The 14,652-nt window shown below is 40.1% G+C and overlaps 1 protein-coding gene across 2 annotated transcripts in view; it reads right to left on the bottom strand.

The window, feature by feature from the left end:
* The window catches only part of AstA-R1 (allatostatin A receptor 1), a 61,934-nt gene extending 51,892 nt beyond the window's left edge, over positions 1–10,042 (bottom strand). For both annotated transcript variants that reach the window (XM_017898382.1, XM_017898374.1), the window contains exons 1-4: positions 9,606–10,042; positions 6,499–6,628; positions 4,008–4,274; positions 1,908–2,156 (exon numbers count right to left, since the gene is read on the bottom strand). In XM_017898382.1, the coding sequence (XP_017753871.1) occupies positions 1,908–2,156; positions 4,008–4,274; positions 6,499–6,628; positions 9,606–10,042 (1,083 nt within the window). The remainder of the gene's footprint in view (positions 1–1,907; positions 2,157–4,007; positions 4,275–6,498; positions 6,629–9,605) is intronic.
* Between the last annotated feature and the right edge of the window lie 4,610 nt (positions 10,043–14,652).

Below are 14,652 nucleotides of genomic sequence, written 5' to 3' on the forward strand. Positions count from 1 at the left end.
GAAATTTTCTCGCGCAAGAGCGACGAAGAAAGCGAGGGCTGATTCGCCGGGAAGTCAGCAGAAAATCTGCAGCGTGGAAGGTGGTAAAAGGTTGGTAAGAGCACGGTGCAAATGGGTATAACACGGGCACTATTTGTCGAATAAGAAGACTAGAGTTTCAAATGTTCCACAAGCGTTCTCGGATGTCGTCTGGGAACGTTAACGCCTCAGCCAATTCCCGACCCTCGCGATTCCGTACACCCTTCCATACACCGTCTGCCCTTTTCTTATCCTGTAAAACCTCCGGGAGCAGTTCACTGGGATGTCGTGCACGCTTCTGTGATTTACGTCTGCGCCACGGCCTCCGGGCATTCAAGCTTTTACAATGTAAGTTACGTCGCGCAGTATCAGTAAGGATGAAGATTGTAAGCGAAGAAGCCCGGAGTAAGTGAAAAAAGGGGGAAGAAAAAATGTGCAAGAGGGCAAAATAGAGCACAAGGGGAGCAAGTCGTTCGAGTTTATTTCTCCGACGAGTGAAACAAAGCTCCTCGCGTTTCGTCAACCCCCGACGGGCCAACTAGAGTTCCTGATACTCGCAACATTGCTCGCAATCTTGTATACAGGGGATCAATATTTAAAAAGGCCGGAGAAAGTCCCGCACACGGGAGAAAACCGTGGAAACTTATTCCTCTGTTCGTCTGGCTCGGTGAAGGTATGCCGGAGAACGCTTTGTGCCCGCGACGCGTGGAATGGCAGCATTTCGACTTTGTCGGCGAATATTTCTAAGAAGTATTAAAGTAAGAAGGGAACGCAGCGGGCAAATAAGAAGGCGGGGAATAAGCGAGAATGAAACGTTAAACATCGAGCATGGAAGAAAGGACAGAGGGAAGAAACTAGTTCACCGGAGTTTATTTTTCGGGGGTTGAAGCGGAGTTCTAGCACGAACGATGCGTGTATATAGATATATCGTAGATGTATAATAGTGTCCGTCGTAAAAAGGATATTTCGTAACGGTGAAATTAATATGGAAATATCACGGGCTGCTGAAATGACTCCCAAATTCGAGAGGATATTTATTAAAATTCATATTCGCGATATAATTACTGACTCGTATTTCGAAATTGATTTTTTTTTTCCCCTCTTTTCTCGCGGAACAGCTGTAAACACGCGAAAAGATGAGGGAATGAAACGCGACAACGCGAAGGACGTGGTTGAAATTAAAATTATGTTTGCTACGTATGCGAGAGGGATTGAATTTCGCCGGGAGTAACGCGTTTCGTTGTAATTTTCAATCATACGTTCCATCCGGGACACATTTCCCGTAAAACGAACGGGGGAGACGGGGTGGGCTGTGTAACCTAGACGTTCCAATGGCCTTGCATTTTCAACTTGAGGATCTACGCCTACAGCGATACAAGTAGCGCCCGGTAGAAGTGAAAAAAGGAAGGGAATGTGTTTTCAAAGCCTCTGGCTCGTCCATAAAACAAAGGAAGTTTCCCCGGAGGTCGAGAAGCGACTAAGGTAAAAGATGCGTTTCACTCCCTCGCTATTATGAACAGCTAATTGCCTACGGAGTAATTAATTCTATCGCGGAATTTTAAACGAGAACGTAAGAAACGCGAAGCATAAACGCGAGAAGGATACCGCGTTATAGTTTCAAATACGTTTGTTTATTCAGAAGCTCGGCATTAAAATGCTCGACGAGGCAAACGAGTAAATCGCGTTGATAATTAAAACGGCGAAACATCGTGACTTCTTAACGAGTTTTGATGAAATAAAAATTAAGAATTTCGTTATTAATTTTGGAAAACGAAAATGTGAAAAAATATCTATTATATCGATTTTCCTGCGAGTGTACGTGTTAGAAAAACGCGATAAAATATGAAAGAAAATGATGTAACAATGAAGATGGTAGAGGCAAGACTCACCTAAAGGTTGTCACCTGTGCTGGCCGCTCTCGTAGTTTTCGTCAATGGTCCCAGTTGTCTGTTTTGATCCGATCGTGGCCTGCAGTAAATGATTTTCCGAAAAGCTTTCCGAAAGCTGTCACTGAGAAAGGCGTAAAGAATAGGATTGACGCAGCTGTTCGTGTACGCCAAAATGTGACTCGCTATTTGAAACATTATCGTCGCCAATTTCAATGGGTACACGTTGAACGATTTCGTGACGAGGATTACCTTTTGCGAGAAACAGACAAGCGGAAAATATCGTTATTGTAAACGTCGAGCACACCTAACACGTGATAAAATAAAATAGAAAACGTTATAACTAAAATTATGGCAAGAGACAAATTCAATATCGCGGGTCTGGAAATTCCGCGTTTTTTCCATAATATAAAAGCGTGAAAAAATATGGAAATTGCGAGGAATTTCGCGCGCCGTGAAAATTAGAGAAATAATATAATAATAAACGAAACTTGTAAACTTATATCGGATGAAATATCGCGAGGCACGAACGAAATTTGCCTGGCACATGCAGCGAAAAATCGGTTTTACGAGCAGCGATCGATGATCGAGCGTGCAAATAGGAATTAACACGACGAACCAGAAGAGAAAGTACGCCGTGGATGGCTCGTTTCATTAATGGCTATATCACTGCTGAAAGTTCGAAAAAGAGATCAGCAACGGTCCATCAATTTTTTGGACGAATTTCAACGAGCTAATATAAGTGTCCTACTTAGGAAACTAATACAAATACACAACACACGGATGAACGCGTTCGATATTTCGACGAACGAAGCGGAGAAACTTCGGTTAAATGAATTCTCTAAATGAATTTTCCAAATGAATTTTCGAACCTGGTCGTCGATGATTCTGCAATTCCATTCGTTTATTTGTCAAATGTTACTATGGTTCGGTCCACGTGTTATTGGCACGAGTGATTTCAGTGGAGTAACTAATCCCGTAATAACACTGGAAACATTCGTGAAACAATATTTCTTGCCATTCGAATCAAAATCGTATAAACTTTCTAGCTACTGCCACGTATCGTCACACAGTGCCCTGTTACGTTCGATGCATCACCGATACGTATTCAACGAAGAATATTTCGCGCGGGAAACTCAATAAACGCATTGCATCCGCTGCACCCTTAGTACCGTGAGAAATACCACGTCCAGCATGAAATAGCAGACAAGCGAGAGGCAAGCGAAAATTGACAGTGTTCAGTTTCGAAATACAAAAAGACAAACATCGTGCTTGTCTCAACAGCTGAGACGCAGGATTCCGTGGCTGAACATATCTTCCCGATTTTATACCATCGTTTCGCTTACCTTTTCCCACTCGCGACGTACTACGATACAAGAAACAGAGAAAAGAGACGTGGAAAATGTAAAAATCCGCTTTTCCCGCGATACGTTTAAATGTAATATACTGGAAGATAATTACATCGACGGTAACGCGATTTTCGCGACTGAATTACCCCAGTAACGATAAAGCGAAGGATAAAATTAAAAAATTACCAACGTTGTTGATCGGTCGATAAACCTCATGCCAATATTCCCCATTAGCCGCGAAATACACCGAATTACCGAATTTCACCGCATAATTTCCTTTCGCGATTTATCTTCCATCTCCATTAGCGCGAACAGCGTGCAAATTAATTACATTGTGCTCGTACCGGTGATACATTTTTTCCTCGTCGAAAATCTACGCGTGAAAAATGTGGACGCTGTTCTACCTCTGGCCAATAATTTTGACTGTTATCACGCTATGTCGAACTGTTCGATACCGAAAGAGTGATCCTTTGGACAAATTCTCGAGAAATGGTTTCGATAAATCGGCGTATAAATATCTAGCTAAATGTCTAGCTAATAGGGAGCACGGTCGTAGATACTTGGTAAAATATTCGACGAATAAAATAAATAAAGTATTGGAGAAATAAAATCGTGTCGACATTGGCGTAGGATGAAAACGATCAGAGAATTCGATCAGAGGGAATTAGGTTTCGCCGGATCGTGGGAATTTCGCGAGATTTCGCTGCTGATCGATTTCAAGCCTGGTTAGGCGACAGCAACGGGTTATACGAACCTGTATAGGACACCAACAAAAGGCGAAAACGCCAACAACGACGAACACGAGTCTCGTGACTCGTTTCCTTCCACGTCGGCCTTCGGCACTGACCCGATCGCCACGCCAGAGTCTGATGAGCATGCAAACGTAAAAGTAGCATATCAGCATCAGCGGCAGCAGGTAGCTCATCAGGAAAAACGTCATCTGGAACGACGGCCAACTATATTCCGGGAGGATTCGACAGGCCGTCAAATTCGACGACGACGAGTCATTCGTGTCCTGAAACTAAAACGAATCCACGTATGTAAAAGAGCAATCCTTGGCCGTGGTCGAGATATGAAACCGCGTGTGAGATATGGAGAGCAGAGTTAGGCGAAATATAAGGTTCTTCCATTCGATTTCATAAGTTGGAAAGGAGGAATGAAAGACTTCGTGACGGGGTAGAATTTTGATGAGGATCGATAAAGTTTCATGCGCCAGGAAATCGAAACTTGGTATTGTTTTGAAAATCGAAAAAGTATGAAATCGGTAAATCGTTAATAGAGTTCGTTTAGGAGAGCTTCCAGATTCGATGAAATTAAGTTTCGAAAATTTAAAGAGGAAGGTAGAGGTTTATCGTAGAAGGACGATAAGTTATAACTAATAAGTAATAGGTTATAAGTTATAAATTATAAATTGTAAATTATAAGTTATAAGTTACAAGTTACAAATTATAAGTTGTAAGTTATAAATTATAAGTTATAAGTTATAAGTTACAAGTTATAGATTATAAGTTACAAGTTATAGGTTATAAGTTACAAGTTATTATAAATTACAAGTTACAAGATAGAATTGTAATGAGGCTCGAAAAAGTTTCATGCGAAACCAACCTTCTAAATTCGATGAGATTACGTTACGAAAATTTAATAAGGAATGTAGATGTTTACCATAGAATGATTTATCACTACCAGTAATGATGAAATTAGATCAGTTCTGTGAGAGATATCTTCTATTAGGTGGAACGATGATGGACCGAAAAAGGCGAATTCCGGCACGCTAATCACTCTGGCTAATTTGACGCTTCGACCAATTTCGTCCGATTAAATCTCTGATTCGATGGAAACGTGGAATCGCTGCATATACGAAACGTGCGTTATGATTCGCAATTCCGCCTGGCGACAAATGGAATGTGTCATACACGTAAACGTAGAACACGGTTTAGCTATAATCATCCAGCGATCATAGATAAGTAGTAACGGTTATTTCTGTCATTTCCGTTTGCAGAGTCTCGGAAAGTCGTATAACTGGACGACATTGTGCTCCGTGTTTGGGTAAGTCGACGAATTTGCATAGAAGTTAGACGACGATGATGATACGGTCGTGTGCTGTATAAATGGGTGCTATATTGCAGAGTAGCCCGAAAATATTCCATTATTATGTATTACATCTTGTTATTACATCTTGTTAACCACCGTTGACAGGTTTGCTGATCAATTTCATGAATTGTTCTACCTAATAACGCAAAAGTGTGTCAAACGATCTATTTCATCGAAGAATACGTCAAATTAACGTTAAATTAACCAGAGTTATTATACAACTAGGAACGTCTAGTGGTATTCCTACTATATAATTTACAAGATAATATAAAACGCGAGAACGCAATTGTAAAAATGAAGAACTCGAATGGAAGTGAAGAGCTTAAAAAAATATATGTAAAAAATTAATTATCGAGACACAATGGCTGTTCGATCACGTGAACTGGAAGATTGGAGAAAAAAATAGGGGAACATCATGGTTACGTGTTTACGGTGTATTATAAAAAAAAAGCGTTCAATTATGAAAGATGACTGCTGCGAGGCTCAGTGCGTTCATTTCATCCGAAAGTAATTAGAGTGAGAACACTCAGACGGGAACTACCGGATAGACGAGGCATCAGCAAATTTTTCTTCCATCCACTTCAATTTTCCAGTACCATTAACGGCATATTGTTTGAAACGAGTTAATCCAGCTTTATGTCAAATTTAATCCGCCCGTTTTCTGCTACCTTTTTCACCTCGTCTCAAGCACGAATTAAATCGATAAGTTAAATACTAGGTACACGAATCCGCGTTCCGCGTGGAGGATAAATCATCGGAAGTTGATCGTAAACAAGCCGAATAATAAATGACGCGATTAAGCGTGTCATGCATATGGAAATTTGATCATTAGCATGGACGTGATCGATAACGAACAACCGAGTGGAAAAAGTCGATCGGAAAAGCCATTGCGCGACCAGGAAAATTTTTCGCGTTCGTTCCATATGGCTCGAGCAGGGTACGCGAAAAACTGATAGAAATATCACGTCGAGCGTGTTATATTCCGAGTCCAATGTTCAATAATATAGGAAAATTAGAAGCCAAAATCGATACCTGTAGAATAAAATGCTAATTAACCCGGCAATGGCAATTAACCGAGATCTCTGGGATATTGGATCGGAAAACAGGGTGAAAATTAATTTGGAACGCGAGGGTTGTTTGCGAGTGTGACTTACCTCACCGTGAACAAAGAATGCAGGGGTGGATAGTGCGAAAATCATCGCCCAAGCGATGCAGATGGCGATGATTGCGTGATTTTCAGTCCTCCATGACATCGAGGAAATAGGATGAACCACTGCCAGATATCTGTAACAATCACGATACCATATGTAATATAATGTGGTACTGCGAGCAGTGAAGGACGTTAACAAAGGAAATAGTATTAACCCTTTGACTGTCACGCCAAAATGACACTCAGGACACCACGAGAGTATTTTTATTATTCAAAGCATGTAGTGGTAAAATAATAATAAATTAGTGATACAAGACAATATTTTTACCCAATGGAGCATTTATCGAGTAATCACCGTGGCACCTTGGTAACTGATGACAGCGACACCAACTGTCAATTTTCATTGAATTTTTACAATTATAAGTATAATAGTTCAAGCCCTTCGGTCATCAATGACAACCGTGGGGTCACAGGAGAAACCGTGGCCGGTCATATACGACCTACGTGGCAGTCAAAGTGTTAACAGGCAGAAAAGGGAAAGAATAAGAAGAAATTCTCCGCGATCGTGGCAATTTTGATCATGCTCCAACGTGATTATTTCAATAAAATTTTCCAATAAAATATTCGAAAAATATCTTATTGGCGGTCATGGGTGACCACTGTGGCGCCTTGGTAGCGATTGACAATTGACTAACTGCCAATTTTCATGCAATCTTTACAATTGTAAGTATAGTAGTTCAAGCCGTTCGGTCACCAATGACCACCGTGGCGTTACAGGAAAAACCATGACTGGTCATATACGACCAATGTAACAATCAAAGTGTTAATAGTGATAGCGAGAGCAGAATGTGTATAATCGAGACATAATGAATAGAAGAATGTGTTTTTGAGAGTTAGAGTTGAGAAGAACCTAGTGTAATATTTTAGATAAATAAATCTGTTTTGTTATTAAAGAGGAGTCATTGTTTATTAGATTCGCGGATCCCTGTCTGCATAGAATTAATCTGGCAATAATCCTACAATAATTATACTTTAAAAAATAAGCAGGCAAATATTTCGTTTAAATAAATTCAAAAATATATTCGATACATACGTGTTAAAAATATGAATATTGCTAAATGGATAAATTGTATAGAATCATGCTGTTATAATAATAGGAATAGCGTAAATAATACATAGCTTCCTCCAAAATGTCTTACCCATATATAATATGTTAGCCTAAATGAATAGGGAATTACAGATGCTAATTGACTTGGATGAAAGCCAATAAGTCAAATTATGCAGTCTATCAGGGGATTCCATGTGAATCGAATTAATCAATCTATCAAGGGAAACTCTGTCAGAAGCACCGCTGAATTTGGGGTCACAGATGTGAACGGTCGGAAAATATTTCCGAGTGTAATTACTTTCACAAGCAATTCGATGTAAGCGATAAAAAGGTAAGCAGAATTCTATGAAATCGAGCAAATCGAAATTACTAGGGACATTGAAGATGTTAGCCGCGATATGAAATAAGGGCACTGCAGTCGCTGGAGATGAAATTGTGAAATGAAATCGGAAACCCGAGCACGTAATGTAACTCAAAAAAATTTCGAAGAAATAGAAAATAAATGTATCGTATATTCCGAGAGAAAATCACGATATTTTCGCACACGTGACACTCTCAGACATAGCACGTGATACTGCAGCCTGTATCACTGCACGCCATACGGTATCTGGAAACATAAGCGGAAATACTGCCGGTATCTGTGATGGAACGTGTTACATCTTCATATGTTACTATGAAAATCGAGTTTCGTATCGTATAACATTCTCTTTTTAACCCTTTGACATATAAATAAGATGCGCGTTCACGCGTCCGTAGAATACCATTTAACCCTTCAGTCGCCATTTGAGAAAATTTCGAAGCTCGATATTCATTAAAATGTCAAATTTTGGGTAATGTAACAGTGTGCGAGGTATCGAAATCAAATAATTCTACGCGTTAATTGTCATACGACTTCTTATTCACTGCTCAGAAAAATATCATCAGCTTTCTAACAGAAAATCTTTGAACTCCTATTCTTCTTTAGCCTAAAGATCGTCGAGTGCAAAGGGTTACTTTGGCTCGACTGTGGACACTCATGTGCAAGTTTAGAAACAGAACGTTGTATTTTCAAATTTACACTGCTATATAATATTCAATAAAGTTGATATATAATGTTAATGTACAATAATTAAGTAATACTATAAAATAATAATTTAGTAGTTCTGTAAAGTATGATACATCTGAAATATGTATTATAGTGTTCGACGTGCGAGTGCTATACTGACTAGCTTTTTCATTGTGCTTTGTTTACTGCTTTGTTGATACGATTTTATTTATTGGTACTGTCAATAGGGAGAAAGCATTTTAAACAAAATAGTATAGTCGCACGACTGAAACATTTAAAGAATCTAATAATATATTGCGTGGTGTTTGCTGAAGATAGTTCTCGACGTCTCGGAGACGTCCAAGTCTATAATGGCACATGAAATGAATGACGTCTTCCAGACGTCATTGTATGTCAAGGGGTCAATCCTTTGCACTCGAGAGGTGAGCTTCAGTCACCATTTCATAAAATTTGGAAGATCGATATTAATTAATATATCAAGTTTAATGTAATGTAACAGTGTGCGAGGTATGTAAATCGAATAATTTTACAATTCTGTTATCGTATAATTCTTTATTTACTGCTCAGAGAAGTATCGTCAGTTTTTTAGTAGAGAATCTTTGAATTTCTACTCTTCTTCAGCCAAAAAATCGTCGAGTGCAAAGAATTAATATCTGTGTGAACGTATACACGATCCTATACGTGATTAACGAATAATTGCACAAATAACATTTTATGCCAAATAAAGGAGGATCTCGTCAACCCTCTATTAGATAAATAAATAAATTACAAATACACAGCTATAAATAAATATACATTATATTTAACGTATTTGGTATTAGGTATACTACATTTAGGTGCAGATTATAGGTTCGCAATTCTAGCGTTTAAGCAAGAAAAGCATGCAAATATGAAAATCGTGCATACATCAAGCGTATAGGGTAGTTAGACGTGACATACTTCTTTCAAATTTACTCACCTATCGAGACTCATGAGGACTAATGTATAAACACTGGCATAGGCAGTGACGATGATGAGGTACTGAACCATCTTGCACCAGATGTTGCCGAAGGGCCAATATGGCAAGACAAAATCGGTCGCAGTGAATGGAATACAAAAAATGACGAACAATAGATCCGCCACGGCCAGATTGATGATTAGGATGTTTGTCGTTGATCTCATGCCAGGATTCGCGGCTACCACGATGACAACCAAAGAGTTCCCGACGAGTCCGAGGATGCCGATCATGCCGAAGAAGATCGGCACCACGATCGCCACGATATTCTCCACTTGCTGACGATCGAAACTATAATCGACGTCTTCGACCAACCTCTGAGTCTTGTTCTGCATTTGGCTCGAGACGTTCGTGAAATTTTTCGTCATCTCGTTCAATGCGAGCTCCATCTCTTGAAGCATCGTGTATCGCGTGCAACGACGAACGAAATTATGGCAGAGGCTAATGGAACTTCGAGTTACCGATCAATTTTAATCGATTTCGTTCAGATCGTGTCAAACGACACAATTGCAAGCTTCGATCCGTGTCTACTCGAATTTCATTTCGATTCTAAGTACGCTCGTGCAAGAGTTGTTCATTTTATCGATTACAGGGTAATTGCATCGCGTTAGTAAGTACAGCCGTTTAAAAAACTCTCCGTATTTTCTATTCCTATAATTTATCCTCGAGCCTTGTAGAAAAGCTATTCGATGTGATACGTTCGACGCGTGTTTTTTCCAAAAATTCTTGATAATTCGTGGAATTTTTAAATATTCCCGATTCCTACGTTTCACGTTCGAGAGACCAAGTATGATTTCCCTTCCACTGATTATGGATCTGGAAAGGAGAAAATGTATTTTATTTGATTAGTTATTAATTATTTTATACTACGAAGCGTTTCTAATTTGAAGGAAATTCATTTCCAAAATTAAGTTCATGTATCGACATTTTGCTGCAACTTCCAGCTATAACTATTTCATAAATATTCAAGAATAACTTCCAGCAGGTCGTTAAAATATTAACTCCGTGTAACACTAACAATCTGTTGCTTACCTGTCGCGGTGTAATTATGTGCAACATTTTATTACGTTATATTATTTTACCATATACCAAGCTATATATCGCTTATAATAATTACACGTGTTCCATTCCCAAATTAAACTAAAATTATTTTTAAAAGACAATTTTTTTCGCTACGATCATTCAAAGACTACTGAACCGGACAAAGATAAATCCAAATGCAACTTTGCTCGTGCAGTGGAATCGTTTGATTATTCCAAGCACCTAACTGGTAGCTCAAATTATCTAGAAACGCGGAGCTTAAATTACGTCAAGACAAACAGCGTCCTGATCCAGATTTGAAATTCGCTAATTAAATTTTGCTAATCCGTCAAAATTTGATTTCCTCAAAAATACGAATACTAAGGGAAGCTAAAGTTAAATCATAAAATATTTTGCAATTGCACGACAATGGAGGAATTTCTTTTGCAGTAAACTTGTCAACCATTTTCGTACAAATGAATACACGATATTCGGTATTTACCACGTCGCGAATAACCAAGTTAATTCTGACAAGATAATCACGATTTAAATCGTCACGGAGGCATCTGGGCTTTAAGAAGTTACTTCTTATCAGATGAAATGACTCGTAGCCTGTCACATCCGAATTGAATTATTTAAGACCCGCTGCTGCAATCACGGGATGCGCTAAGAAGGGTAACTTAATCTCCCCAATCAAAAACTAATTTTTCAATAAGAAACCGAGAATAATGGGCGCGTAAATTGCTGCTCGGCGCGAATTAAAAATATCTCAAACTAGAACGCGGTGCACCTTTTATTCTATATCTCTTTCAAAATTACTCTCTTTGAAATAGATCCACACTTGGCCGAATAAATATTCTCGCCGAATACGCCCGGCGAAAATCTGTCCGGAATAACAAGTCACTGTGCGTTTTAGCGCGTTCCTTTTTCCAATTTCGCCTGCGTAAAAATTAATAAATCTGTTGGTAAAAATCGAAAAGAAAAATGGTGGTAAAAATTGACCCGTTTTGAGACGTGTCTGACTGGTCGCTGTGCCTTATCTAAATTCAGGTCACGCTAAGAGCACGTGCGGTCCCCTCTTTTGTGAATCCGTGAAAAGAGTGCTCTATTTAGCTCTCGTTCTCGCTTAGGCAAATATAAATAATATAATTTCGGCCGGAGTGGATATTCAAAATATTTCTAGGCGAGATTAGAGACGCTGAATATTCCGAGAGCTAGGAAATTTATGATAAAAGCACTCGTTTTACGAGCAACACGCAACATAGAGCGAATACCCCGAGAGGAACAGAGGGTAGGAAGAAGATGAAGTACAATCTACACGCGAGGGTAATAAAAATAAGGAAAATACAGCATAGTTATCGAGTAAATTTCATCTCCGTATTCATCACAGTGCTGTAAATTTTATACGACAATTTCGAGTCGATGAATCTCAAATTATATAAGCTTCCAGGTCAATCAGCGAAGCGAAATGCAGGATGCATACGTCACGCATAATTAGAGATTAAAAGGCATATATCATCCGGAATTAAATTACACTTAATAAGTAGTTATAGTTCATAGTTCACAATGGAACCGTGCGACTGGAAATTAATAATTGTATTCCACGGATTAGAATATAACGCTGCAATTCCGTTGGCGAAATAAATCTTAAACGACGAAACGCGAGGATCCTTCATACGTACTAGCAGTTACTCGAGGTACGCGTCTTATTTTCGTAGTACACGTAAAAAGATTATGGTGCTTCAACTGCCGACGTTCTTTCACCTCGCTGCTCTCTACGTTTTCGAAGAATAAAAAATTTTAATTTGCGCCGCGTTTACTTTAACCCCTTCTATATCCATGCATCCCCTTTTCCTGCAGACCCGATGCCATTTCAACCAACGAGAGCAGTCGATCGTGACAGAAAGTAGGCCTCGAATAGCAAAGAAATTCGATCCTTAAAGCAAGGCGATATAAAGCCACGAATCTTTCAAACGTAATTACGATATATAGATTCGGGCACAAAGAAGCACCCTCCTCGATTTATACGTTATTATCGCACAATGAGTACTCTTACAATGCGTTTCCCATTCTCCCGGCATACCTTCTACTCCGGCACGGACCAATTTATTAAAAAGACGAGGAATCGAGGCTGAGGGAAGAACTTGCATCGATATCACGCTGAATATAAAACGAAATTTCTAAAGCCACAGTCGCGCTGGGACTCGTCGAATATCATAATTTCACGAAGAAAAGAGTTCACGGCCTCTTTCACAGTCTGTAAGCAAAAAGATCGCCGATAGAGCACGTGGCTTGCGTTACACGGTGTTACCGCATCTCGCCTCGCTATTAATGGAATTTACGACGATCTTCATTTAATTACCTTGGCCCTCGCGCGCCGATATCGAGAGAGGGGTGGTTTAACGATCGTCCGCCCTTCCTTTTAGCGGATTAAGGCTGATAAGGTGTAACTGATGCAGATAGATCGATTCATGATTGCTGGTCCAACAGCTGCTAATTGCCGCGACTCCTGCCTGGCAAATATGTCCCTGATGAATATCGTGGATGCACCTTTGCTGCCGATATCATGATGCGCCGAGCACGCCTAAGTGCACGTTTCCTTACACCAAACTTCAGCACGTCGCTTTCACACCTGAATCTACCACTCTGCCGTTACATTTCATCGTACCATCGAATCTACCAACGATTTTACCCATATTCTACTGGAACATCGTCGCGAGCACGAGAGATAAGACAAACGAGAGACAAATTCGAAGAGGAGAAATTTTCACGAGGTCTTCGGGATTTTTTAATTCAAACAGAATCGTGGATCCGATCAATGATACCTTCGTTTCCTTTCCTCTTTTCCTCTCTTTCCTTCTCGTTAATAAAGAACTTCGATTTAATGAGCGCGTTAAACACGAGAATATCAAGCAACTTGCATTCGGTGTCGCACTTTTCTAGGTCACGGTCCCTTGATCGTTCTTGCGTTACAAACTTAAAGAGACGTTACGCCGAAATGCTCGCGAGAGATCTTTCGGAAAACTGTTCACATTTCCCGCACAACTTGCACCACTCGCGCGACTCGAAATTATATCATCCGACAGGACCTCGTGCGGCTCCTCCGACACATTCTAATTGAACAGCCTGTAACGATATTACGAGTTGACCGGAATTTCCTCGGCACTTGAAATGATTCAGAAGAACCTCAGAAAGTTAGCGTCTCGGCGTGAAGTTTCAAAGTACCGAACTTGCGCTTGAATTTCGTAAAAATCATGTTGTTCCTCGGCCTGTCGAGGAAAATTGCGTTGCTCGTGAAGCTATTTAACAGTACATCGACAAGCGTCGTGGACCAGAGATAGAAGAGGGTTATTAGAGATACAAGAGATCTATCGAACGCAGTGACACACGTGCTTGGACGATATCAAAATCGAAATGAAACGCAAAAAGAACCGAGGACGAAACTATCTCTCATCTCGTGGCAAAGTTTTCGTGACTTTCACTTCACTGAAAATGATTTACCGATTCTCTATCATTTACACGATCATTTCTCTCTCTCTCTCTCTCTCTCTCTCTCTCTCTCTCTCTCTCTCTCTCGCTCTCTCGCTCGCTCTCGTTGCAATTCCAGCGCCTTTGCGATTTTTTTTTTTCTCTTTAGTTTAATTCTCACTGTTACGCGGTAAATAACGTAACATGTCTGACGCGTGAGTTTGAATAAAATTTCCAAGGAACTTCTATCGTGAAAAGGGGTATGAAGATACGAAGTGTTTCGAAGACCGCGAGGAAGGTACGCAACCGGCGGTGGATGCGGCACGACTGTGCAGATCGCAGAAACAGAGACGAAGAAATATCGCGGTCGTCGAGTTTACCTGAAACAGGGATGCAGGACTATTCTCGCGGAAAGGGTGCAAGAGGCATCTAGCACCCTTCGCTGAGCTCGCCCGACTTATCGATTCGTTCCCTCGGCCGCTAAAATGGGGATGCGATTGTACCTTCGCACAGTAATTTGCAG

This window comes from Eufriesea mexicana, unplaced genomic scaffold (assembly GCF_001483705.2).
Source record: "Eufriesea mexicana isolate 0111107269 unplaced genomic scaffold, ASM148370v2 scaffold4744748174, whole genome shotgun sequence".
NCBI lineage: Eukaryota > Metazoa > Arthropoda > Insecta > Hymenoptera > Apidae > Eufriesea > Eufriesea mexicana.